The sequence below is a fragment of the Priapulus caudatus genome, unplaced genomic scaffold (genome assembly GCF_000485595.1).
Source record: "Priapulus caudatus unplaced genomic scaffold, Priapulus_caudatus-5.0.1 Scaffold1081, whole genome shotgun sequence".
In the NCBI taxonomy this organism is placed as follows: domain Eukaryota; kingdom Metazoa; phylum Priapulida; class Priapulimorpha; order Priapulimorphida; family Priapulidae; genus Priapulus; species Priapulus caudatus.
This window is the reverse complement of record NW_014578142.1, coordinates 11,132-36,082: the sequence shown is the minus strand read 5'-3', so window position 1 is coordinate 36,082 and position 24,951 is coordinate 11,132. Positions and strand designations below refer to the sequence as shown.

The 24,951-nt window shown below is 41.2% G+C and overlaps 2 protein-coding genes across 2 annotated transcripts in view; one reads left to right on the top strand and one right to left on the bottom strand.

Annotated features, from left to right (window-relative positions):
* The window catches only part of LOC106815277 (intraflagellar transport protein 172 homolog), a 39,832-nt gene extending 19,907 nt beyond the window's left edge, over positions 1–19,925 (bottom strand). Inside the window, exons 1-29 of the mRNA XM_014819724.1 lie at positions 19,772–19,925; positions 18,409–18,552; positions 17,611–17,723; positions 17,261–17,366; positions 16,887–17,054; positions 14,798–15,012; positions 14,139–14,262; positions 13,808–13,903; positions 13,412–13,573; positions 12,548–12,601; positions 12,160–12,263; positions 11,830–11,947; positions 11,571–11,651; positions 10,969–11,136; positions 10,372–10,508; positions 9,814–9,921; positions 9,363–9,447; positions 9,109–9,201; positions 8,333–8,587; positions 7,916–7,987; positions 7,498–7,576; positions 6,092–6,212; positions 5,513–5,657; positions 5,052–5,141; positions 3,902–4,135; positions 2,717–2,833; positions 2,063–2,205; positions 1,446–1,604; positions 669–849 (exon numbers count right to left, since the gene is read on the bottom strand). Coding sequence (XP_014675210.1) covers positions 669–849; positions 1,446–1,604; positions 2,063–2,205; positions 2,717–2,833; positions 3,902–4,135; positions 5,052–5,141; positions 5,513–5,657; positions 6,092–6,212; positions 7,498–7,576; positions 7,916–7,987; positions 8,333–8,587; positions 9,109–9,201; positions 9,363–9,447; positions 9,814–9,921; positions 10,372–10,508; positions 10,969–11,136; positions 11,571–11,651; positions 11,830–11,947; positions 12,160–12,263; positions 12,548–12,601; positions 13,412–13,573; positions 13,808–13,903; positions 14,139–14,262; positions 14,798–15,012; positions 16,887–17,054; positions 17,261–17,366; positions 17,611–17,723; positions 18,409–18,552; positions 19,772–19,810 — 3,711 coding nt within the window. The 5' untranslated portion in view covers positions 19,811–19,925. The remainder of the gene's footprint in view (positions 1–668; positions 850–1,445; positions 1,605–2,062; positions 2,206–2,716; positions 2,834–3,901; positions 4,136–5,051; positions 5,142–5,512; positions 5,658–6,091; positions 6,213–7,497; positions 7,577–7,915; positions 7,988–8,332; positions 8,588–9,108; positions 9,202–9,362; positions 9,448–9,813; positions 9,922–10,371; positions 10,509–10,968; positions 11,137–11,570; positions 11,652–11,829; positions 11,948–12,159; positions 12,264–12,547; positions 12,602–13,411; positions 13,574–13,807; positions 13,904–14,138; positions 14,263–14,797; positions 15,013–16,886; positions 17,055–17,260; positions 17,367–17,610; positions 17,724–18,408; positions 18,553–19,771) is intronic.
* Positions 19,926–20,174: 249 nt separating this feature from the next.
* On the top strand, positions 20,175–23,389 carry LOC106815283. The gene is made up of 4 exons (XM_014819730.1): positions 20,175–20,488; positions 21,908–22,009; positions 22,327–22,383; positions 22,888–23,389. The coding sequence occupies exons 1-4, from the start codon at positions 20,198–20,200 to the stop codon at positions 22,984–22,986; spliced, it is 549 nt and encodes a 182-aa protein (XP_014675216.1). The 5' UTR covers positions 20,175–20,197; the 3' UTR covers positions 22,987–23,389.
* Positions 23,390–24,951: the final 1,562 nt, after the last annotated feature.

Below are 24,951 nucleotides of genomic sequence, written 5' to 3'. Positions count from 1 at the left end.
AAACGTCGTGTTCTTCTATTATCTTTTGGACCACCCATTGCGAGACAAACGGGATATAGTAAGCGAATAATGATAATGCCAGCAGCCACCTTTGTAGTTTGTTATCCTCCCTACTGCCTACCCTGTAGAAGGTTACAATGACCTCTGGGAGACACTACCTGCCCTTGAGGTGTCAGTAACCCGTGGGTTACCAATGCCATGCTACCTACCCTGTAGAAGGTTACAATGACCTCTAGGTGACCTCCAGGTCATGCTACCCACCCCTAGAAGATAACAATGACCTCTGGGTGACCTCCAGGTCATGCTACCCACCCTTAGAAGATAACAATGACTTCTGGGTGACCTCTAGATCACGCTACCCATCCTATAGAAGTTAATAATGACCCTTGGGCCACACTACCCAATCTGTAGAAGATAACACTGGCTTCTGAGTGACCTCTAGGTCACCCTACCCACCCTGTAGAAGTTAACAATGACCTCTGGGTGACCTCTAGGTCGTGTTACCCACCCTGTAGAACTTAATAATGACCTCTGGGTGACCTCTAGGTCGTGTTACCCACCCTGTAGAACTTAATAATGACCTCTGGGTGACCTCTAGGTCGTGCTACGCACCCTGTTAAGTTAAGTTAACAATGACCTCTGGGTGACCTCTAGGTCACGCTACGCACCCTGTAGAAGTTGACGGCGACCTCGGGCCGCTGCGCGCGCAGCAGGAACGACTCAGCGCGCGCGTAGTCCTTCTCCTCGAAGGCGACGCGGGCCTGGGCGACGAGGATGTCGGCGACGGAGTCCGGGTCGTGCTGCTCGGCGATGCGCTGCGCAGACGCCCAGTCCTGGTTGTGAACGTACCTGTCACGCGCATGCACGCGCATGCGGCGAGAGAGAGAGAGAGTGGGGGGAGGGAGAGAGTGCACGATGTAGTAGAATGCGGTTGTAGTTTATCATAATTATTTTTATCGAAAAACAAATTAAAAATTAGTTATAAATGTAATAATTCATACCTAATAAAGTACCGATAACAGTAGCAAGTAAAAACAATAACAACATTACCAACAACAACAATAACAATAATAATAATCATCATCATAATAGTAGTAGTAGTAATAGTGATAATAATAATAAAATAGTGATAATGATAATGATAATAGTAATAGTAGTTGCAGTAGTTCTATTATGTTACTACCTTCATGATCTAACTAGAAAGATGACTTGTTGTTATAGCCTGCCAGTAGGTATTGGGGGCCACTTATAACATTATTGTGTGAAACTAAGGTACACGTTGAGTGCTTCAGCAATAAGCAGCTATTGTATATAGGCACTTGCTTGGTCAGTATATCCTTGTGTTATTTACACACAGTTGCTCCGATGTCGTGGTCATACAGCATTACTTCTAGAACACTATGGATGTCTACTGTGTGCTACAACTATTTGTAATCTACGCTCACATGAGAACGGCCTCCTTTGGTTTGTTAGCTTTGGTGAACTGTGCCTCTGCCTCTTGGAACTTCCCCTCATCCTCGAGAAACATAGCATACTTTAGGTGGATCTCTGGCACCTTCTCTTTTGCCGAGATCCTTGCCAGATCGAATGCAAAGTCGAACGACCTGTATCGATAAAAATATGAAATGTTCAGACGTATGAGTAAGTGGTGGGGGATAATGCAGTATTGCATAACCAAACCTTGTTATAATGATTATCACTCCTAGCACTTCAAATGGTCAGTCCCTAATACCTTTTCCGTCATGATTCCTGTCTCTCGCCATGCTTAATAACTTGCTAACTAGCCTCCCCTGGGTATGACGGGCTAGACCATGGAACCTGGCTAGACCTGTGCTGTCACCAATGACCAGTTAACCAACATTTCTGCATTTAACCTTAGACCGTCCTTCGACATTTCGACTGACAACCCTGCTCATTATCCACGGTCTCAGTATGGACATGTCGGTGCGAATTTTTCAGCAAGTCTTTACTGCAAACGATTCAGCGTGGGAAACAGGGAGTTAATGAGTTAACAGGTTAACAGGTTAACGAGTTAGCGAGCTGTAAGTAGTAGCCCCTGTACCCGTTTTCGGTCGCATAGTCGATCGCCGGTTCCAAGATGCCAAATTTGTTCAGCAGTTTCACGGCGCTGTCGCCTCCGAGCATCTTCGCCCAAAGGTACGCCACTTGTTTTGCTGCGTTCGCACCGCCCTGCGCCTTTGCCACCTAAACAAATGCATGCGAGTGTACAGTGAAACTCAGATGTTAACGGACACTTCTACAGAAGGAATACCTGTCTATAAGGACACAAGTGGTGTTTCACTTGAGTAACAGTTGTAATAGATTCAAATCAACTCTATAGTATGGACATTTGGCCATAATCACACTTTTGATATTTCCCTTGAACAGCATTTTACACAAGATATATTGAAATAGAATAATCATAATAGAAAAATCTTAATTAATAACAATATAGATAAAAAGATTATCATAATTTAATGTTATAATAATATAATTACATACAATTATAAATATCAGGTTTGAATGTATCTCGAAAAATGGCAGGGTTCATTGACAGCCGAGATTGTCTACTTAAGCTAAATGTTTGAGTAGCCGCAGCAGCCTATGAGCAGCCTATGAGCATTGAGTAGCCTATGGCAGAGTAGCCGCCCACGTGTGCACGTGAGCGAGCAGTGGGAACGTTAGGTAGAGCAAGCATTGACAGATGTGTGATTACCCTGTACGCATCCTCCCACAGATCGTTGGCCCTGTACATGTTGACAGCCGATTTCCAATCCTTGCCCTCGAGATAGTTGTGCTCTGCTTGGCGGAACTGCTTCTGAGTCTCCATCTCCTACACGAAACACACAATGGGAGGCGTGAAGAGAAAGTAACGGAACCAATACCATTAGATCCATTGTGATACATTTGCGAATAACGTACACTGACCCAACTATACATCGGTGCTATATTGCAGCAGGCCATGCAGCCTAGCCCTGGTGCATACATGTGTGTTTATGCCACACTTCTGATATATTACTGCTAGAACGTACCTTATGGCTAGGTGTATGTGTGTTGTGTAACACTGTGAGCATGTTACCTTGGCTAGGTGGATGTGTGTGTTATGTGCGTTCCCTTGGCTAGGTGTATGTGTGTATCTTACAGCATGTTACCTTGGCTAGGTGTATGTGTGTGTCATGCAACACGTTACCTTGGAATGGATAGGTGTATGTGTTTGTCGTGCAGCAGGTTACCTTGGTAAGTGTACGTGTGTGTCATGGAGCAGCGTTACCTGGTTGGCTAGGTTGTATCGTGTGATGTCATCACGTTACTTTGGCTAGGTGTATCTGTGTGTCATGTACGTTAGCTTGGCTAGGTGTATTGTGTAGTTCATGCACGTTACCTTGGGCTAGGTGTACGTTGTGTCGTGCACCGTATACGACTCGTGCTAGGTGTATGTGGTGTATCGTGGCACGTTACCTTGGCGCTTAAGGTGTTCCATGTGTGTCCATGCACGTTACATCCTTGGCTAGGTGTAGCGTGTGTGTCATGGCACGTTACTTGGGCTAGGTTGTATTGTGTGGTACGTGGCACCGTTACCCTTGGGCTAGGTGTATTGTGTGTGTCATGCACGTTACCTTTGGCTAGGTGTATGTGTGTGTCGTGCACGTTACCTTGGCTAGGTGTATGTGTGTATCGTGCACGTTACCTTGGCTAGGTGTTCATGTGTGTCATGCACGTTACCTTGGCTAGGTGTGTACTGTGTGTGTCATGAACGTTCCTTTGGACTAGGAGTATCTGTGTCGCATGCACGTTACTTTGACTAGGTGATGTGTGTGTCATGCACGTTACCTTGGCTAGGTGTACGTGTGTGTCATGCACGTTACCTTGACTAGGTGTACGTGTGTGTCATGCACGTTACCTTGGCTAGGTGTATGTGTGTGTCATGCAGCAGGTCGGGGTGGAACTGCTTGACGAGGCGCAGCATGTGCTCGTACTGCTGCAGCTTCTTGTACATCGTGATCGCGAGGTCCGGCTCGTCGACGTTCACGTAGAGCAGCTCGGCCTCGCGGTAGCGCCCTCTATCCTCGAGCGTCTGCGCCTGCTTGATGTACATCACGGCGACCTCGTCTGGCCGCATCGCCTTCGCTGCAAGCTGGATGCGAGACACAAGACGAAAGATGAAATATGCGCCAAGTTTGTCCCCCTCCCCATCACCGATCGCAAATGAGACGAAAGCGGAATTAAGGGATTTTTTGTATCGAAATTTTTTGTTTCGAAATGTTCCCCTCATTTTGTATTGCTTATTTTTATGATCCTATTTTTAATTTTTATATAGCTTGGGTTAGGTTTAGCTTCTAGTTTAGTTCGGCTTCGGTCACAGTGAGAATAAAATTACGTTTGGGAAGATTCCCGTTTAACATCAGTAGTATAACTACGCACGACAAACATGACGTTTACTTTAAAGAGTGATTACGTCACCGTAAATAGTAAAAAATAAAAAATAAATTTCCACTTTTTCCATTCTTTCCAAGTAATTCTGTTCACTTTTTATGGTTAAATTGCTGCATTATACTTCCTATTTTACTATATTATTCGATGTAAACATACATTCGTAACTCATACATAGCCTATAGCAAGCAATTAATGTCAGGATCATAATATCAAATCGTCCAGGTTTTTTGGATTTTTAACTAGTTGAGAAACAATCTTATCAGGTAAGAATTTGACGATACATTTAGTCCGTTAGTACTTACTTTTAATATAAAAAATGGCAACAATTTTTTTTACAAATATACACCATAGAAAATTCGTGACGTAGTCAATTTAACCGATACACAATTAATTAACGGTTTCTTTAGTGAGTCAGGTCTGTTGTGAGAAACATCAAAAATAGTTATGGCATCTTAATTCTAAAATATCAAAAATTTAACATGCAAAGTGTACTGCAAAAGTTTAGACTTTTTAGACTTGTGATAGTCATGGGTATTTATGGTTATTATCTTTATGATCATGAGTGATGTTTCTGACAACTAGGCCCTGGTATGGCTCGTAACATTTTTCCCACTTACCCTGTGAGCCTGTTCCCACAACCCTGCGCTGTTGTACATCTCAATGGCCTCAGTTGTCATTCCAGCTTCAACGTAGAACTTCTCTGCCAGCTACAGGGAAGGAATTAAAACATCACACATACACACAATGTAATCACGATGCATGTGCAAATGCATGCCGATAACCAATCAGCTTACACTGAAATACTACAACTAGTGACATCACTATATGACACACCCCTACTCTATTAAACAGATAATTCTCATAATTCATGATTTTACTGCCATCTATTGCATGATGTAATTTGTAGTTATTCAGCAAATAGATCAACATAATTTTGATTATGAGCAATGAGCACTAAACATCAGATATAAAATTTACGTGACGAAAAAACAACTGATCCCTTTACTCTCATAATCTCACACATTCGAATTACAATGATATAAAAAACAAGGAAACATTCGGCGATCCGACCACTCACCTCGTACTGCTGCACGCTAGCATAATGCTGCGCGATCTTGTAGTAGTATTTTGACGCAAGGTCTGGATCCTGTAGCTCAACAATTTGCACGGCTTTGGACCACTGACGAGAACTGATGGCTGCTTCAATGGCCTTGATAGATGCTCTGCAATCATCACGAATATTTACGTCTCAAACTTTGGTCGATTAAACAAGTACAGTTACAAAACCTGTGCTAACGGGTACTTCTATAGAATGGAAACTTGCCTATTGAGGGCACTTTGGGATTATAGGGTTACAGGTATATAGCTAAGCTATGGTATACAGGCAGTAATGTTGGCATTATTATTGTATTTGATTCCGCAAAATACACCACTCATTGAGACATTGACTCTAACCAAAACTGTGACCTTACAACAATGATTAACAAGATATAATTTCCCTATGCTGACTGCAATTGTAAAGGGTAGACGGTATAGTGTTTTCGACAACGCTACTCGATTTCGTATCATAACACCACGAACACGAGCATGGAATTCTACATGCGTGTCTTCTGTGATGCCGAGCTGTGCGGCTGCGTGCGCGCGTGCGCTCACTGACCCGGCCTCGATGTAGTGGTTGATGGCAGCGTCCAGCTGCTTCTGTGAGACGAGGTAGTCACCCCACTGCTCTTCCAGTTTGACGACATCGCTCGGGTAGTGGCTTCTAGCAAGCTCCACGGCTGCAAGACGCAAACGATCAACAACATTCAATGACGGCGACTGAATACGCAGCCTGTGATGTGCGCCCACAGGCTTAAAGACATGGATTTAGGTACGCTGTATTAAGTGTGCATCACTCCATCAAGTGATTAAGTGTGATCAGTGGCAATCAAGGCTACTGACTCTCTGACCCATGCACAATATTTCAGGTTTAAGTTTAAAGGGTAGAAGATCCGATTACTATAGGCTGGCAGTGAGCTGTAATTGAAATTTGGGGTGGGGGGGGGGTGTCTAAGCAAACAGCGATTTTAGCATCTTACTATAATTTGGCGAATGTTGTATGTATGTATGTATGTATGTTAATGAAAGGCTCCGTCAGTTTGGATCCAAATAGCGCCAAATTTACAGAAGAGATCGATGAGTACACGGGACGGGTTCTAAACTATACTCGGTTGAAAACCGTTTGTTCGGTCTTAAAAAAGACAAAAAAACACAAAAAAGGTAAACATTTGCCTGAAAATAGGGGGCGCTGTTTTGTTTTCGTTCTGTTTGTATTTCGTTTTGTTTCAACAGGTTTCAATTTCGTGTTGTTCTGTGTATCTCTGTTCTGTGTCTGTGTGTCTGAGATTTGTGTAAGCCCCATAATGTAAGTAGAAATAACCATGTAATGAAGTTAAATATTCAGTAGCTATTTGGCCATAGTTTCCCATATGAGATGTACAAGTTGAATTTCATCAGTGCAGATTTTTTTTTGGAAGTCTGCAATGCTGTACAGTGTACGGGTGCCGTGGACACCGATCTGTCACAAGCGGTCCGATCACAAGCACGTAATATTACGTCGTCCGCACAGAGTGCAAACATACGTAGAAATAAGCGATCACAACCACGCAATATTACCTGGTCCGCACACAGTGGAAACATGCGAAGCACGTAATATTACGTTTACGTTATACCCATTCACATCTATCTAAATTGTAACTTTGGAGTCCGTATCATCAACCAGTACATAGCATACAATAAAACGTTTCTGTGTGGGTGTGTGTATTTCACTGTGTACTTGCCAAACAAATGGTTAATGTGTTACGTGTAAGCATGATTGCACATGTATTTGTATTGACTTCTCAACCATAAAAAACAAACATGTGCAACAACTAAACTCTCCATATAACACCTTACACATAACACTACTGCCCTGGTAACACATGCATCACAGTCACTAAGCCCAGCTAGTGTTAACTAAGACTCCATATGCTCACTATGTACTGCTGAACTAATACGTGTGGGAGTCTGGTGTATACTGCTTACCCTTTCTAAAGCCTTCGCCTCGTCGATAGCAATCGAGGGCTTTATCGAAATCACCAATCTTCTCAAACAGATCGCCCGCCTGCAAAAAATACCAATCCAGTATTATGCCTCTAATCTATATACAAGACACCTTGTAGGAATTTTTAGAGGATTCACTTCAGGATGCTCTGAGTATCACTGAAAATGCTGATGTAATTTTTATGATTCCCAATCCAATGTGATAATATATAGATGTCAAATTATGACAAATATGTCAAACAAATTAAAAAATAAATGAAGAATAATCTATAAAATAACTACAGCATAATGATTAGCTGATGTAATTAAGTCTACGTCTGAGAGCTTGTAACCATCTGATACGTCCCCTCCCTATGGCAAATACTGCATGGGAGGCCATTACGTGATGTAAGCTGTTCACCTGTTCATACATCTCTGCTTTTATGAGTGCTGACGCAATGCGATTAATCACATCCTGGCTCTCGATCAGTTCCTGAAAGATAACAAGTTATTCAATATTATATCTTGTATATTATATTGTATATTAATGTATGAACGCACAACATCAGTATATATAATATATGTACTATCAAGAGTGAATACAAAAATTGGTTGATTGGTGAAAAATCAGATGGCACAGTTGGTGCATCACATTAGAAAGTTTCACGCAGATGTAAAACTATACTAGTACTAGTAGTAGCAAGTGTCGAAGAGAGCTTCTTGAGCTAAAACATTTAGACTCCCCCGTGACCAGCGCCCCCCCGGTGGACACACCCCGTGACCAGCGCCCCCTGGTGGATCCCCATCCCTTGTGACCAGCGCCCCCTGGCGGACCTACCCTGCGGCTGGTGGCGAGCCTCGCGGCGCGCGCCGGCAGCCCCGCCTTCAGGTAGAGCGCGACGGCGCCCATCGGGTCTCCCTCTTGCTCCTTCACCTCGCCGGCCTTCTCCTCCTGGTTGGTCGACATCAGCCACTGCTCGTAGCGGCGGCGCAGCTCGTCGAGCTCGGGGTGAGCCTTCGCCTCGGCGACGTCGATCGCGCGGTCCCACATGTGCAGCTCCTGGTACATCTCGACGGCCTCGTCGACGCTGTTCTGCAGAGAGAGCGAACGCGGCGAGCGCGGTCTCGCAGTCTCGATCTGACCTCCAACCTCGATTTAATCGCTGACCTCGATCTAACCTCTGACCTTGACGTAACTGCTGACCTCGATCTAACCTCTGACTTCGACTCAACTGCTGATCTCGATCTAACCTCCGACCCCGATCTAACCTCTGACCTCGACCCAACATCTGACATTGACTTAACCGCTGACTACATCATGCATACATCACTCCTTGGTATTAGTTAGTTGTATCTTAAACATGCACAAGACTAAGGGTGAGGAAAATTTATATTCAATAACGTCTAATTATTCTAATGAATTACTCTACTACACGATTTCTTTTAATCTACCTTTCTCAATTTATCTATTCCCTTACATAAAAGAGCTCTTAACATATAGGCTACACTGCATATATTATGAACTGTCAGACAAAAATACTTATCTAAAATATATATATAGATAAACTAAACATAAATAATATAAAGATATGTATATATAATATGTATAGATACCTGTTCTAGGTAGATAGCCTCTGCTAGCTTGAGATGCTTATCTAACACAGCTAGTCTGGCCCTGACCTTGTAGTAATCACTCCCATCTCCACCCTATATAATTTAAATGTGTATTAAAATATGTATTAAAGAAATATGATTGAATAATATATAAATTATACACTAGAAAACGCATAACATTGCACCTGTAGCACTGTATAAGTTGGAACATAATGTACGTGGTGATACTTCAACAGAAGCAAGACAATACTTACAAACTGAACAGATGCCCATTCTGCATATTTATTCGTTTCTCTCAGATAGCGTGCCTTTGCCACGTCACCCAGTGCCGCGTAACACCTTCAGCAAGTTATAACAAATGTATTAATAAGATATTTGCCAAAATCCCAGTCAGATCACTACTGCATATAGACACAAACGATGAAACGTGGCTGCCATTTTGCTGCATCGGCTAAGCATTCGTTTTAAATGATCTACGATGATTAGAAATATTAAACTGACAAATTTAAATAAATCAACAATTGCCATTTTTTAACTATGTGTGCTCATTATGGGCACACATAGCTTATATAACATATACATCCTGCACATCGATAAATGCTTCTGACGAGGATCAGTACATGCAAGTATATCGCCAGAAAATTAGAAAACGGCAAAGTATTAGAACATCACAAATTCATTTATTTTGTCGATGCCGTGACACACCTCTCAGCGATGTACAGTTGCCTGGCCTCGAGAGAGAGTCTGGCCAACGTCTTCCACATGGCCTCTGTTTCCGGCGACAGCTCCAAAGTCTCCAGAAATGCTGCTGCTCTGTAAACAACAGAAACATCGACTTTTCAGTGAATTGTACAAGTGTACATGTGCCCAACAACCACAACGTGGGTTGCCATCGGATTGCAAAATCTGAAATGTATCTATTCTATAAAATAAATCATGTTGAAGAAATACATCTATGCTCCTGTAGGATTGCACTTGTAATTAACTGGTCTGTACCAATGATACCCGTAAATATTCCAATACCATGTGAATACGTTTGGACCTATATTGAAATCTCAGGGGAAAATGAGTCACACGCATAATGATACACATATATACAACAGCAGTTTGAAATATGTATATAATTAGGAGTTAAACGTGTTAAAAGGCGAGACAGTGAAATGATTTTTATTTAATAAGAAAGCAGTAATGAAACAGGATGAGTGAAAATGACAGAGTCACGGGGGTAAATGCAGAAATTGGCATCACGTGGAGGATATCTACCTAGCAAAATCTCCATCGTCAATTGCCGTGCCGAATTCGATCAGTCCCTCATCCAGTGTGTAGGATACTGTAGTCACTCCTTCATTCACGATCACCTCTGTCTTTCCGCTAGCTCGTTCCAAGTCAATGATGTCTCCCTACGAACGTGCAGCAACTGTTTACAGCAACTGACTAAACACTGACATGTGATAACAACGTCATTACTTGTTGGTGTTGGAAACGATTGGGTTTCCAATATAGAATCATAAACATAAGTATAGATATAAATAGCATACGTATAGTATATGTATATGTATAGATATTTCCTATACATATATTCATGATAGAATTTATATTAGGATCCGGTCGAGATAAAAGATACTTAAATATCTTCACTCAGTTTAGCTATGTGTACAAGAATCTTACATGCACTAAACGGAGGAACAGGGTAGCATTATAACAGTAAATACATCACACTCCCTTCTTGGTCTACTATCTGATATCACCTCACACCTAAAATTCCACCACACAATACTGCTAATACCCAAGACTTTCAAACCATGAGACTACACTACTACTGATGCATACACAATGAATTACGTATAGAGAGGGCCTTACTTTCAGTGGGAACATCGTGACTCTCTCTGGGGCGTCGATGTTATACCAGACACAGAGGTTGGAGCGATTCTGCGACACGACAACATCGCTGCCTGGCACCCACTGCACGTAGTTGCAGTAGTTAAGCAGCGTCGTGCGCGTCTGCGTCTCGATGTTGTACAGATGCAACTACAATAGCAGCGCATCGTAGCACACATTACAATGTGAGAGGCTGTATGGTAAACACGATGTAGCATCGATTGTAATGGCTACAACTGTATTGTAAGCATATCGGTTAGAAATTTACTGTAAGCAAAACATAGAATGAATTAAATTTGGTGGAAAAGTACTGTAAGCAAAACACAGAATTAATTAAATTGGGTGGAAAAGTACTGTAAGCAAAAATGCATGAATTATTTCGGGTGGAACTGTACCTTAAGGATAACGCAGCATGGATTATATTGTCCTTAACTGTGGAGTGATCACAATTGTAGTATGGTTTATATATATTAGGTTGCATGTTTTGTATGTTGTATGTTAGGTGTATATTAGAGTTGTACTGTAAGCACAAAATCACATGTGCTATATTAGCAACAAGTCTATGACACAGTCTGACAGCATACCCTGACTTTCTTATCTCGAAACAGCAGCTGGCGTCCAGTCTCATTCAATTCAAGCCACCCGATCTTGGAGTCATGGTTGACCTGTTGAAAAAATCACACACACTTACCTCAATAACACATATTGACATAGGCCTGCCACCTGTGCTATACCTATAGTATTAATCATAGGTTTCTGCAAGCATCTTATAATGTCCTGAATCAGTGATGCCTTTGCATCTCTCATCAATATCTGTTATTGTCAACAGCTCAGCAAACTTACTTGTGCTATAGTCGTTCCATAGACTAAATCTTGTACATTGATGGTCTTTAAATCGACTAGATACGCCATTTTCTTGTTCTCATCGTGACCCTTTACCTTTCGCTCATTGATACGCACACTGAAAAATAAAGCGGACTTTGCAAATAAAGAAGTTGAATCATTTATCAGCTCCCAATACTTTTTCGATTTCAGGTTTATTTGGAAATATTCAATCATTTTTGTCATCGTCTGCATCTAGATGCACTTTCACTCTTTGATAATCCATTTTTTTTGTTTCTGGTATTTTTTTTAAAAACTATAAAGCAAAGTGTATACATAACATATCTTTACCTGATGAGGTGAGGGTTCATGAATTCCGTTCTCACCGATCCAAGGATCTCATTATTACCGTATTCTACGAGTGACAGCTCTCCGGCATTAAAAATCATGCACACCTGTTCAAGCAAGCAAACAAACGGACTAATAGCCATAGCACTTCAGGATAACAACACAGCTATGGACATCATTAGCACCAAGTGCACACTCACTATCGATCAAGCCAAAGAATACCGATGACAATATATGTGAGAGAAATTCTAAAATGCTTGAGAGAAGGCAACAGCACTATTAATTGCTACTGAATAATGAGTCTTTACGTGGCAAAATAACAGTTTTTTAAGTCACACGAAAAATTACATGTGTGTTGTTGATGGTTCAGGAGTATGTAAAGGATACTTACGTTTTCATTTTCGAAATAGAACTTCTCATTTCCTCCCGTATTTTGCCATGCAACCTGTTTTAAGAATATGTATAAAAAACATTTGTACTACTTGTGCAAACGATTTACAGTTCACATTTCACTCATTTCTAATCAGATTTCTAAACATCATACACAGGGTTTCTTATACATAAGAGGCACAGTGGCGCACCGCCGTTGTCAAATTAAACATCGCCGTTGTGAAACTGTTCCTGTATTTACCCGCCGTTGTCAAAATTGTGTCAACCCAAAAATAATTAGATCACCACGTGCTTCTGGCATATTTAGATTGCCATGTGCATTTATTGAGTCATATGTGACACTTGGTCATGCGTGCCTATGACACACCTTTGAATTCATCATGCGCGTTTTTTTCCCAAACTGGCCATTATCTCCTTTGTCTAATTTTCCCTCAGAAGAAACCCCGATACACCATTCAGATTGCACAGATATTAGAAGAATATTATAACTTTTGTACACATAAAGGACTGCACGCAAGATCATATATCTACCAGGACTAGAACCAAATCAAACAGCACTGCCTCCTATAACAGACTCCGCTCTAATTGATGGAAATTAGTTCCTATTAAATCAAGGATTAAGATTCAATTAATATCGGTTAAAATTATTTCAATTAAATCAAGGATTAAGATTCGATTAATTTTCTGAGTGGTGTGATCTAGGATGTTAATCACGACAATGATTACTACGCGCGACAATGATACTGCCATACAACACTCAACGATATTTCACACCTTTAAATTCATGATTACACTTCAGCTTCGCAATACTCGAGCCTCCCCCCCCCCCCCCCGACCATAGACTGGCACCCACGTCCCGACCCACCTCGCTAAGCTTGTTCTGCTGCAGGTCGCCGAGAAGCAGCGTCTCGTTGGTGTGTCCGACTAGGTAGCGATCCTTGCCAAGGATCTTCACCTCGTCGATCTCGTAGCCGTAGTGAGACTTCAGGATGACGCGTGTTCCCGTTGACAGGTTCTTCACGATCACCTAGGCATGTTCACGAACGTGGTAGCATGTTCGCCAATATGGCAGTATATTCACCAACATGGTAGAATGTTCACCAACAACATGACAGCATGTTCACAAAAAATATGGTAGTTCATTTACCAATGAAATGGCAGTATGTTCACAAATGACATGGCAGCATGTTCACAAATGACATGGCAGCATGCAATACCATACAGTCCAACTAGAACTCTATAGAACATTGTACATCCGTACCTGACTTAGTCCTACGTATGTGATTTCAAACTTGTTCTTGTATATGGAACGTCTCAGGGAGCAGTCAAACAGTTCTACGCCACCGCAAATGGTTCCCTAAACATTCAACGGCATTAGTTCATAGACGAAATTACAACAAACTGTGGATCTGAATGACTTTCTTTGTGGGCAATCTCATTGCATGATATTAACTTAAACCACATCACTGGGAAGGTGATGATTCTACGGTCTACTGTACCACAAAATATCCATCACGGTTTACCAAAAATGCCAGAAAGTAGCCGTGTAAAAGTTACACGGGCAAATTCGCATCGGTGGACGTGTTACTTACAGCAACCAAGCGGGAGCCGTCTCGCTTCCAGGCGAGCTGTGTGATCGTGTACAGGTTCTGTATCTCCTTCGCTTTCGACTCGTCCCAGGCTCCCTTCCGAGGACTCCAGTTAAACACACGCAGTCTGCATTCACAAAAAGATATCGGTTAGCACTTTATCTTACAAAAAAAGCTTATTTATAGGTAATGCAGAAAACACAGTGAGGTAAGTTCTATGGAGGAAAGTTAGGAGAATCTGTCAATCTGGAAGTAAAAATAACACACACAAAATTCAAAATAAACCGTCAGGCAATAATAATAAGAGGGCAAAGGAGTGTAGAGAAAAAGAGAGTGGATATAGAAGATAAAAGATGATCAGGACAGCTTTGGATGAGTGAACACACAAGCAGGAGCAGCAAGATCAATCTATATGACAGAATTATTGCTTCTACTACAACGAGTATATATACATGTACATAAGTTCCACATATAAATATAAGTGTTTATACACCATTTATGTTATACACCAGTGTTTACACACAAGTGCTTCTACTACACCAAGTATATGCATGTACATAAGTTCCACATATAAGTGTTTATACACTGTTTATGTTACACACCAGAAGTGTTTACACACAAGTTTTTCTTTTAAGTTTTTAACATCTCAGCACGGGCTGTACCTGTCGTAACTTCCGATCACCACAGACTGGCCACTCGGGCTGGTGGCGGCCACCGTGAACTCATGCTCATTGACATCACGGCTGAAGTCAAACTGCTGATACATTCTTCCTTCCTTGCCGTAGGCGAGGACCCGCTTGTCGCAGCCCGCGGCGATGATTGAGTTAGCCGTCCACGCCAGAGCATACGGCGGCGACGGATGAACGGTGATTTTTCCCTAGTTTTTTTTATAATTTTTCATTTTAATTTGACCAAGATCTGCACACTGGTTATGGAGCAGTCACACATACGCGACGCACGGCCCGTGCATTGAAAATTAATCAAAAAATGGAAAATAAGATCAGTGCGCCGTTGTGCGCTCAACTTTTGTCAGGATTTGGGAGAAGCTAGCGAGTTGACAACGAATGCACAGCGTGTTGCTAGCGCGCTGCGCGTATACAGGGCGCATACAGAGCGCATACAGAGCGTATACAGGGCGCACATGTTAAAAAATCTAACGAATGCACAGCGTGTTGCTAGCGCACCGCGCATGCACCGCGCATTCAACGCACAGCCAGCGAACGGTCAGGTCAGCGAACGAACAGGTCAGGGATTTGGTGTTGTGAGGCACCCTCCACCCATAGGACATTGAGTGATACTTGGTCCCAGAGGCAAGATGCCGCAGAGTGTGGGCAAGCTTCAGGCCAGGGTCGAGGGCCTCTCTGTAGGTTGTATTCTGCTTGTTGATCCTCGGACCCATTCTGGTTAGCAGCTCGTCGAACATCTCGGGGGGCATCCGCATGAAGTTCTTGAAGGCTGCCTGGTCTTCGTTACGGAGTTCAACAAGTAGCTGGTCATACAGGCCAAACTGTCGTCGCCTACTGATCCACGGTCGGACCCAGAATCTCCGTTGACCTCCTCTCTTTCTCCTTCTCCTGATGACATGGACTTGGTGAAGTGCCAGTTCCATGAGGTTCTGCTGATGTTGGAGAACCGCGATTTCGTATTGTATTCGCAGCCTGTCGGGATCCTCCATCTTCTGAGGTGGTTCTTCTAGACACGATCAGCAGGAACCTCTGTCATCACCCATGAGGGTCGGAGGAGAAGTGATGATGAGGAGGTGGGGGCGGGACCCGTTTATATACCCCATGGCTACACGCTGCGTACACGCTAGCAACACGCTAGAAGAACGGTGGGCGCGCTACAGACTCGTTAAGCACTTGTTCAGCACTCATTCAGCACACCCATATTCGCTGCATTTTCGCTGGACATGCGTTAGAAGCACGCTAGGTGTGTGCTAGGTGTGCGCTAGGTGTGTGCTAGGTGTGCGCTAGGTGTGCGCTAGGTGTTCGCTACACCTCAACCGACGAACATACAATGAATACCCAGCATGTGTTCCGCGTGTGTCTGCCGTTGGTCCAGTGCGCTCTGCGCGTGTCTGGCATCCTTCTGGCATGTACATTCATGCGTCGAGCTCCGCGCACATTTTTGTGCATGCACAAAAATCCCGACGCACACAGCGAATGACAACGAATGCATAGCGTTGGTCCAGCGCGCCCGACGAACGAGTAACGAATGCTGACGCACACCCAGCGAAAGACAACGCACTGGCCACAATTGCTAATTTTTCAGTGCGCGGGCCGTGCGTCGTGTATGTGTGACTGGGCCATTACACAGTACCAAGGGTTAATAATAACAAATTTGTCATTATTAAAAATGTCAAATTTGACAAATAATGCCATTAATGTCATATATGTCATAATGTCATAAAATGACAAATGTCAAATAATGACAAATTTGTCATCCTGGTGATATGTATGACGCCCTCTCCACATATAGGATGGGAGCTCTCTATGGTATTCGAAAGCATGTTACGCCTATGTGATTATTAATATTAGAAAGTAATGGTGCCTATAAAACATCAAGCGCACATGGATCTTGTTTCTAAAATGCTTGAAATCTATATCTGCTAAGTACGCCCTCATTCCTCATATGAGGTGCAATAGGGCATATTGTGGCTCACTTAACGATTACAGTTAATTGTTTACATTAATTATCACAAATGATACGAAAAGCATCCACATGGTCATTGACGAAGAAGCTGATGTTCACCTGTGATTCTCCACTCCCTTCATCGTCAAAGAAATATCTGACGATAGTACCGTCTGCATGGCCCGATAAGATACCCTTGTTTGACAGATTCGTAGCCAGCGAGACAACGTAGGAATCAGTACCGTAGAGTGTAGACGACTTGTTGGTCTTCACATTAGCAATCCGAACCTTTTCAAATGCCAGAAATTTATACTCATCGTTACACAAGGAAAACTTGGTACAGAAAATTCGGTGTTAGGATTTTACGTATATCCTTACATAGCACCTTCTAAAATCTGTTATAGCGTTATTGCCTGATAAAAATAAACAATGTATATGATAGATTTGTAATAAATGTAATTTCACGTGCAGCATGTACTCCTACATATGCTCACCTTTCCATCTGCTAGTCCAAAAACGATGGGCTGGTCCAAGGGCCAAATCAAACAGGTGACTGCACTTTGCTGCACAAATTTGTTACATATGACTTTTTTCTCACTCCTAAAATTGATTTAAAAAAATGCACATGCAGAGTGATCATTCAGAAAAATTATTGATAAAATTCTTACATGGAGAAATGGCAAAAAAATTCTCATTTATGGATCTAAATCAACATACCTGTATGGTAGGAATTAATAAATGAATATTAGTAGATTATAACAAAAATTTATTGTGAACAAAACATACAACTGAGGTTCAGTACATTAACAACGTACAATGGAGCTGGCATGAAAATGTTACGTACCAGTCAGTTCCAAGCTTGTAGACAAACACTATGTTGTCTGTTTGCCCAACTGCAAGCTTGGTAGAATCTGAAGAAAATGCTAGACCCTTGACAGTATAGCTTTTTTTGCCGTACTGAAAATATGAATAAATGGCACAATCATCTATTTTAGCTTTCAGAGACAGGAAGCCCTTAACACAACAGCAAAGATTTTCATTATACTAGATCACATAGTACTAAAATGATTTCCACTTCACATATATGCAAACTGTTATTACCCCGGGTGGGGGGGGGGTGGCAGGCACTCACCCCACATTATGGTAGGTATGTGCCACTGCAAAGTCAAAAATAGGGGGGGGGGGGGTCTGGAACTAATTCAGACCTGAAAATGGGGGTCTCTGGAACTAATGTTTGTTGAATGTGGGATGCTCTGGAACAAAATACAGAACGATCAAACTGACAAAAACTAACCTGGCAAAATGGCCAAAATGCTCCAGATACGATAACAACAGCCACCACCATGACCAGTGGCACAGGGGTGCCTTAAAAACTAGGGTCTCCGGAATGGCAAAAATGTAAGATCTGCATGGTAACTAAACTTGTGATGCTCTGGAACGAGATATTCTTAAAATGCAATGCACTGGAACGGGTGTTTAGGGTTGAAAATGATGGGGGTCTCTCCCACGGCTCATACCTACCATGCAATATATATGAAGTGCCCCCCCAGGGTTATTACATTGTAACTGAAATTGTCATATTTTGTCAAATTTATACATATATGGAACTAATGAAAGTTTGTGCAAGTTGAACGTGTAAAACCTTTGAGTCTGCAGGCTTCAGAGAAAACTTGTCCTTCTTCTCTCCATGTTCATCATAGAGGAGAACAACCCTGTCTGCTGTGCATGCTGCCAACTTCTGATTGTTTGGTGCCCATGCGAGAGCACAGATTTTAAAAGCTCCTTCCTGAAATGAAGAAAGCTTTTATTATGCATTGATTGTAGATGATGAACAAATCAATACCAGTAATAAAATTATGTGTTAGGTCATGGAATGATGGAGGCCTACACAATTTATTGCATCTATCATGGTAATACCCCAGTTAACACTGCCTCGTGTAGCACTGTATGATCACAGTGCGCTCTTGCGTTGTGGAGTTGACCACACTAGCACTTACAGAAATCACACAAAATATATATCCATTGGCTGCCTGTTCAAAAGTCACAAGTCGAAATGCAAAAAATCAAGAGTGCGTCAATCTTTATTTACGCAATCAGCATGCGTGCCAGCCAGGGAGCGATGAGTACAGGGACGTGTCACCACCGTGATTAACCAGTGACTAATTATAATTAGTCACCTCTTCTTTTATAGGGTATAGTCTCTCATACGACCCCGTACTGCCATTTCGGTCAGCATTCTATTTTCATGGAAGCGTGTATTACTGAAGCGTGTCTATAGTTCTATAATAGCTCTACTTAGTGATGTCACGATCATCGATTATACTCGATCATCGGTTGAACAGTGGCTCGAACCAAGCGCTTGGTTATCAAAATCCATAATCGATTTCATCAAAAAAAAAAAAATTTTTTTTTTAAACTTGGAAAAGTTATGAGAATCAGAGATATCATCGCTACTATACAAGTTATCCTTTATTAACATACATGTATTATACACACAGTAGTAAACAGTGCAAAACAAACAGTAAACAGGGCTAAACAAGCACATACATGCACACACGTACATGCACACGACGTTACGCACACGCAGGCATTCAACACCCCGAGTAATCGATTGTAATCGATCATCGGTTACTTGGGTCCAACCGATGATCGATTACGAAATTACAACCGATTGAGTCTGACAACACTAGAGCCTCTACTCTTGCCTACCCCTTCGCTAATGCTACGGCTACATGACCCACACTGCTGGAAAATAACATTGTCACTGAATCCTTAATTCTTAATTGCATCCTGGAAAGCTAAGCTGCTCATGCAACAATACATAAACATCCACACTGGTGGATTTGGTGTGCAAGGGGGGGGGGCACGCAAAGTCCACCAAAAATCATAGGTGTGGAAATTGGTACGGGGAAACTCAGCACAGGTGCCTGAGCCCGATGTGAAGTGGTTTGTACGTTCAACAACCATTATCTTGTAATACTAATACTGACTACTGTGCAAATTACCTGTGGCTCTAACAGTGTCTTTATATGTTTAAGTTGCATCTCAATTTAGATGCAATAACACATAAGCAGGTATATATTTAAGCAGGTCACAATGCTGACACAGTAGTACAATCCGTCGCACAGTGCCTAACAACAGTATTTATTTACATCGGAAGAATTCAGGTAAAAATTGCCGACGATAGCGCGACCTGGAGACAAAAATATGATCATCTGCTGACTAGTCAATGTTTTCTAATGAGATATTTACGATATAACTAGTATTAACAAATATTCCCCTCGACATAGAATTAAAATTGCAAACAATTTCTTTTAAAGTTTTAAAGAAAGATAGTAGGCAACATTTGTTTATATATTTTATATTGCATTCGTCCTTTGCTAATGTAGCTGACCTTAAAATAGAGGACGCGACAAGCGCTACATGACAACATGGCGCAGAGTTATGTTAAAATTCGGAAAGGGGCAAATCCTGCTCAAAATGCAACGGGAACTAACCCAATGTCAATCGAGGGCCGCATGGCCATCGAAAATGAGCGAATGGCCGGGATGACGACGATGGAACGAGCATGGAGAAAGCAGTGGCTGAAGGATCAAGAACTGTCTCCAAGGGAACCTGTTTTTGAAGCCGAACTTCAGATGAAAAGAAACTTGCTAAATCCTTTGAGAAAACTATACGGCGCCCCACTAGATTGGTTCTTCTTGAAGCTTGTTCCAACATTGGTATGGTACTAAGTTAATATACTACTGACTCGTGATATTATCTAAGTTATTTTTCTCATTTGATAAATCTTACCCGAATTGGCCGAATAACTCATTCTGACATTCATAGTCATAACTATTAGTATTAGTATTAATATTATTATTAACGCTGTGGCTATATGCCCGGCAGCCGGGCACGGTCTTCGTTTTCCTAAATGCCCGGCAGTTTCTAACCCTAACTCTAACCCTAAACCTAACAAAAACCCTAACTCTAGCCCTAAACCCTAACTCTAGCCCTAAACCTAACCCTAACCCTAACCCTAATCCTAACTCTAACCTTAACCCTTGTTTACTTGAGATAACGCTAAAAATTAAAAACTGCCGGGCATTTAGGAAATCGAAGACCGTGCCCGGCAGCCGTCAGATATACGCCGGCTGCCGGGCATATAGCCACTCTGTATTATTAAACTAGGCCTAGGCCTACACTACATAAGATAAGTCATAAGACATAACTTGTGATTAAAACTAAAAAGAACCTTTTAGTTTTAAGTTTTAGTTTTAATTAAGATTAATTCAAGGAAATCTTGCTTACACAATTAGTAGGTATAGTATGTGTTGTACAAGTAAAACGATCCGTAGTTAACTCGCCTCGCCGGCAAACTCGACCCATGTGTCGAGTGGTCGGCCGGTACAAGCATAGAGAGCATGGCGAGATTGAGAACTATGTAGCGTAACACATCGGCTTTGCTCTCACAACCATGCTCTCTATCCTTGAGCCGGTCGGCCAGCTCGGCTCGTTGGTCGAGATGACCCGCCTGGAGATCGGGTAGCTTGACTCACCGGCTAACTCATGTGAGATTGAAAATTGAGATTGATCATGTGTGACAAAATTATACTCTACGCATAATAAAAGGTTATTCCCACAAAAATACCACACATTTATATTTATATTATGTAATGTATTAGGTTTTCAATAGAGTAATAGTTACCGCTGTACGGTGGCGCCGCCATCCGGTTCTATCAGAGAAATAAAAGATGGATGATTATACGACAAGCTATTGAATATTAGTTTTTTACTAAGGCCGTGAGCCAGGCATAGAGCCGAGGTGCGAGGACATAACATATTATAATATAGATCAATGATGGCAAACAAATAATTATGTGTAGACGTCAGAGTACAGAAGTTTTTTAATAACCAATCAAGCTTTTTAAGACATAGTTTGCTGCTATTTTCTAAAAATACATTGTGCTAATGCTCAATGTGAACTCTGTGTTAGGGATCAGGTGGTGGGAGGGGGCTTCAGATGCTCACATGTGAGTCATGATTCAGTCCAATGGAGTTTTGTTAATAGCTTACTGTATCATAAATGTTTAGTGTTATAACTACATTGCATTTTATGAAATAACAGTTGTTTTCCATTGCCTTTACTTTTGCTATAGGGTTACAACAAAGCAGCAGCTTTAAGATTCTGGACACCTAAAGCCCTCCTTGGTATTGGGCTTGTGTACTTCACCGCCTACCATCTAAAATACAATTCTAGGGTTAGTATTAGCAAGAATCCACCTAATTAGTATATTAATAGCTTCTATATACCTAATGGAGTCTATTTTTAGATTTCGTGTGGCTATGTAAAACTGCTTTTATGTTATTGGTGTTCTTCATGCATACAATAACTTGGTAAAATGGCTACATGCTAGTCGTGTGGTAAATGGACAATTCATCATTTCATCTATATTGTTTGAATAACTTACATTAGACAATTTCTTTCTCTATACCAACTCATTTTTTTACAATACAAAGATATATAACATGTCATGTATGTATATTCATATATGTAAAATAGTAACTTTATTCGTAGGATTGGAGCAGCAGGAATGGATGGTACATATACACAACCAAGGCAGCTGTATTCCCAGTAAGTAATTTATGTGTCTTAAAGGAATTTTAACTGCTAATAATCAATGTGTTATCAATGTGAACCTAGTAAATTGGGTAGGAAACATATAGGGGTTCACAACGATAAAAGCATTATGAATCACTACAATCAGTTTGCTTTTACAAATGAAAAAATACAACACATAATATTATAGAGTATAAGGTTGCATGAACCATTAACTTCTCTGGGTTAATAATAACATTCATTATCACTTTTTGGGTTCTCTTTTTGATTAGGAAATAGAGGCCATACATTGAAATTTGCAGTGGCCAATGTTATATATATTTTAAGAAGAAAAGTAAATTAAGTCATATTCTAAATCTTGGGTAGTAGTCAAAAGTAAATGTGAATTTTCTGTCATAAAAACGTTTTAATCTTCATTTTGAGCCGTGCAGCAAACTGAAGGGCTTTCGTGAATTTCATCTCAATCATTATAGTGAGAAAATGTTTAGGCACTAATAATATATACATTATTTATTATAGGGCATGAAACGAGAAGAGATGGAGCCGCGCGAGCCATCCGATTACTGTGACAGAGGATTCAAGGCGAGGACGGAACTCCGTGATCTTAGCAAAGTCTGAGTGATGGTCAAGCTTACCAGACGACATGCACACGTTAAAAATTACCTAAACGCTAAACGGCACGTCATGTGTACAATGCATTTAGTCGACTAGTGAAAACCAGAATGGAATGCATTGTTTAGCGATAAGTTCAGAAATGTTAGAAAGTTTGTATGCGATAATGGAAAAGATGGCTGCTGTGAGTATTTCTGTATTGGTTGTCCCAGTTCAGCTAACTAGTCGATATGCATTTTATAGTTTGCATACAGTCATGTAAGTTCTCTCCGGTTTCATCTAATACCTTAAACATAAAGAAGCTGCTTTTTAAATGCTTGTGATGAAACAGTAAAACCATGCTTCTGTAAGAATTTCCTGTTGAGTGTAAAGGGAAAAAATAAAATATATTGTTGTATTTGTTACTCAACATGGTTTTGACCATTGAATATCATTTTTCATTATGTGTTCAGACAGGTGTCAGTCATATTAATGACTTAATATAGTGTAATTAATATTCAAAGATATCATTATGATGAAAAATGATAATCCACTATATTGTGATGTTTTCTCACATATTATGCACACATGATCACAAAAACATTGCATTTGGACGGTTGTCATCAACACAGCTATGACTATTCTTGTATTCCTAATAAATTATAACACAAATCGGAATGCTGATAGAAGGAATATGCAATACGTCATTCTTATTGTTATGACACAAATTTTAGTATAGACTAGTTTGCATCTACTGTTATTGGTGGTGATGAGGGTACTGTGTATATAATATCGAAACCTTATATATAATGGGGCCTTGGTGGTAATATAGTATTGAACGCGTATACTACTAGGAGCAGGAGTGTCATAATATAGATAATAGACTATAATATAAATATATTATGACCAGGAACGCAAAATCAAGATGCTGAGATACCCCCTGACCAAACTAAATGCATTTTCATCACAAAATAAAACTCCTCTGGTGAGATATTGCGCATGCGCTAAAACAGTAACGTAGCCAGGTTATGTATCTAATGGTATATGCAGCGGGGAGCTTACATGCAAGGGCTGCTTCCTATTTCTGAAGTGAGGTCTACTGATGAAATTTTATCATATAGATCTATGCTAGGATAACCCCTCTTCATTTTAATTTTATAATGTTTGCAAAATATTCTTCTCGGGAGATATTGCGCATGCGCGAGCACCATTTCAGACGTGCAGTACGGCCAAAGGAAAAGTACGTAAATATAGCTTGTTGAGAGAGAGAGGGGTGGGAAACGGAGGGAAGGTGGCAGGGAAGACAGTCGAGGGGCAGTGGAAGGAGGTGGCTGAGCGTGCGACAATGGAGAAAAGGGAAGGGCGGGCGGAGATAAAGTAGGAGTTTTGCACCCCACAGGCTAGGGCGCTCTCCTAACTCTAAACAGAGGTCTACTGATAAGAATTAATTACAGAAACTTATGTTGAGATATCCCCTGACCATACTAAATGCGTTTTTATTACAAAATAAAACGCCTCTGGTGAGATATTGTGCATGAGCTAAAACAGTAACGTAGCCAGGTTATGTACTTAATGGTATATTCAACGGGGAGCTTACATGCAAGGGGTGCTTCCTATTTCTGAAGCGAGGTCTACTGATGAAATTTTATCACATAGATCTATGCTAGGATAAGTTCTCTTCATTTTAAATTCATAATGTTTGCAAAATATTCTTCTTCTCGGGAGATATTGCGCATGCGCGAGCACCGTTTGCAAACATTAGATTAAAATGAAGAGGGGTTTATCCTAGCATAGATCTATGATGATAAATTTATCAGTAAAACCACTCAGAAATAGGAGGCCTTGCAATGCTAAGCTCACCGCGCTTATACTATTTAAGGACATAACTCTGGTCTACGTTAACATGTTTTTAGCAAAGCATGTACGCAAATATATAACCAGAGGAGTTTATTTGTGATGAAACGCATTGAGAGGTAGGGAAGCTCAACATAG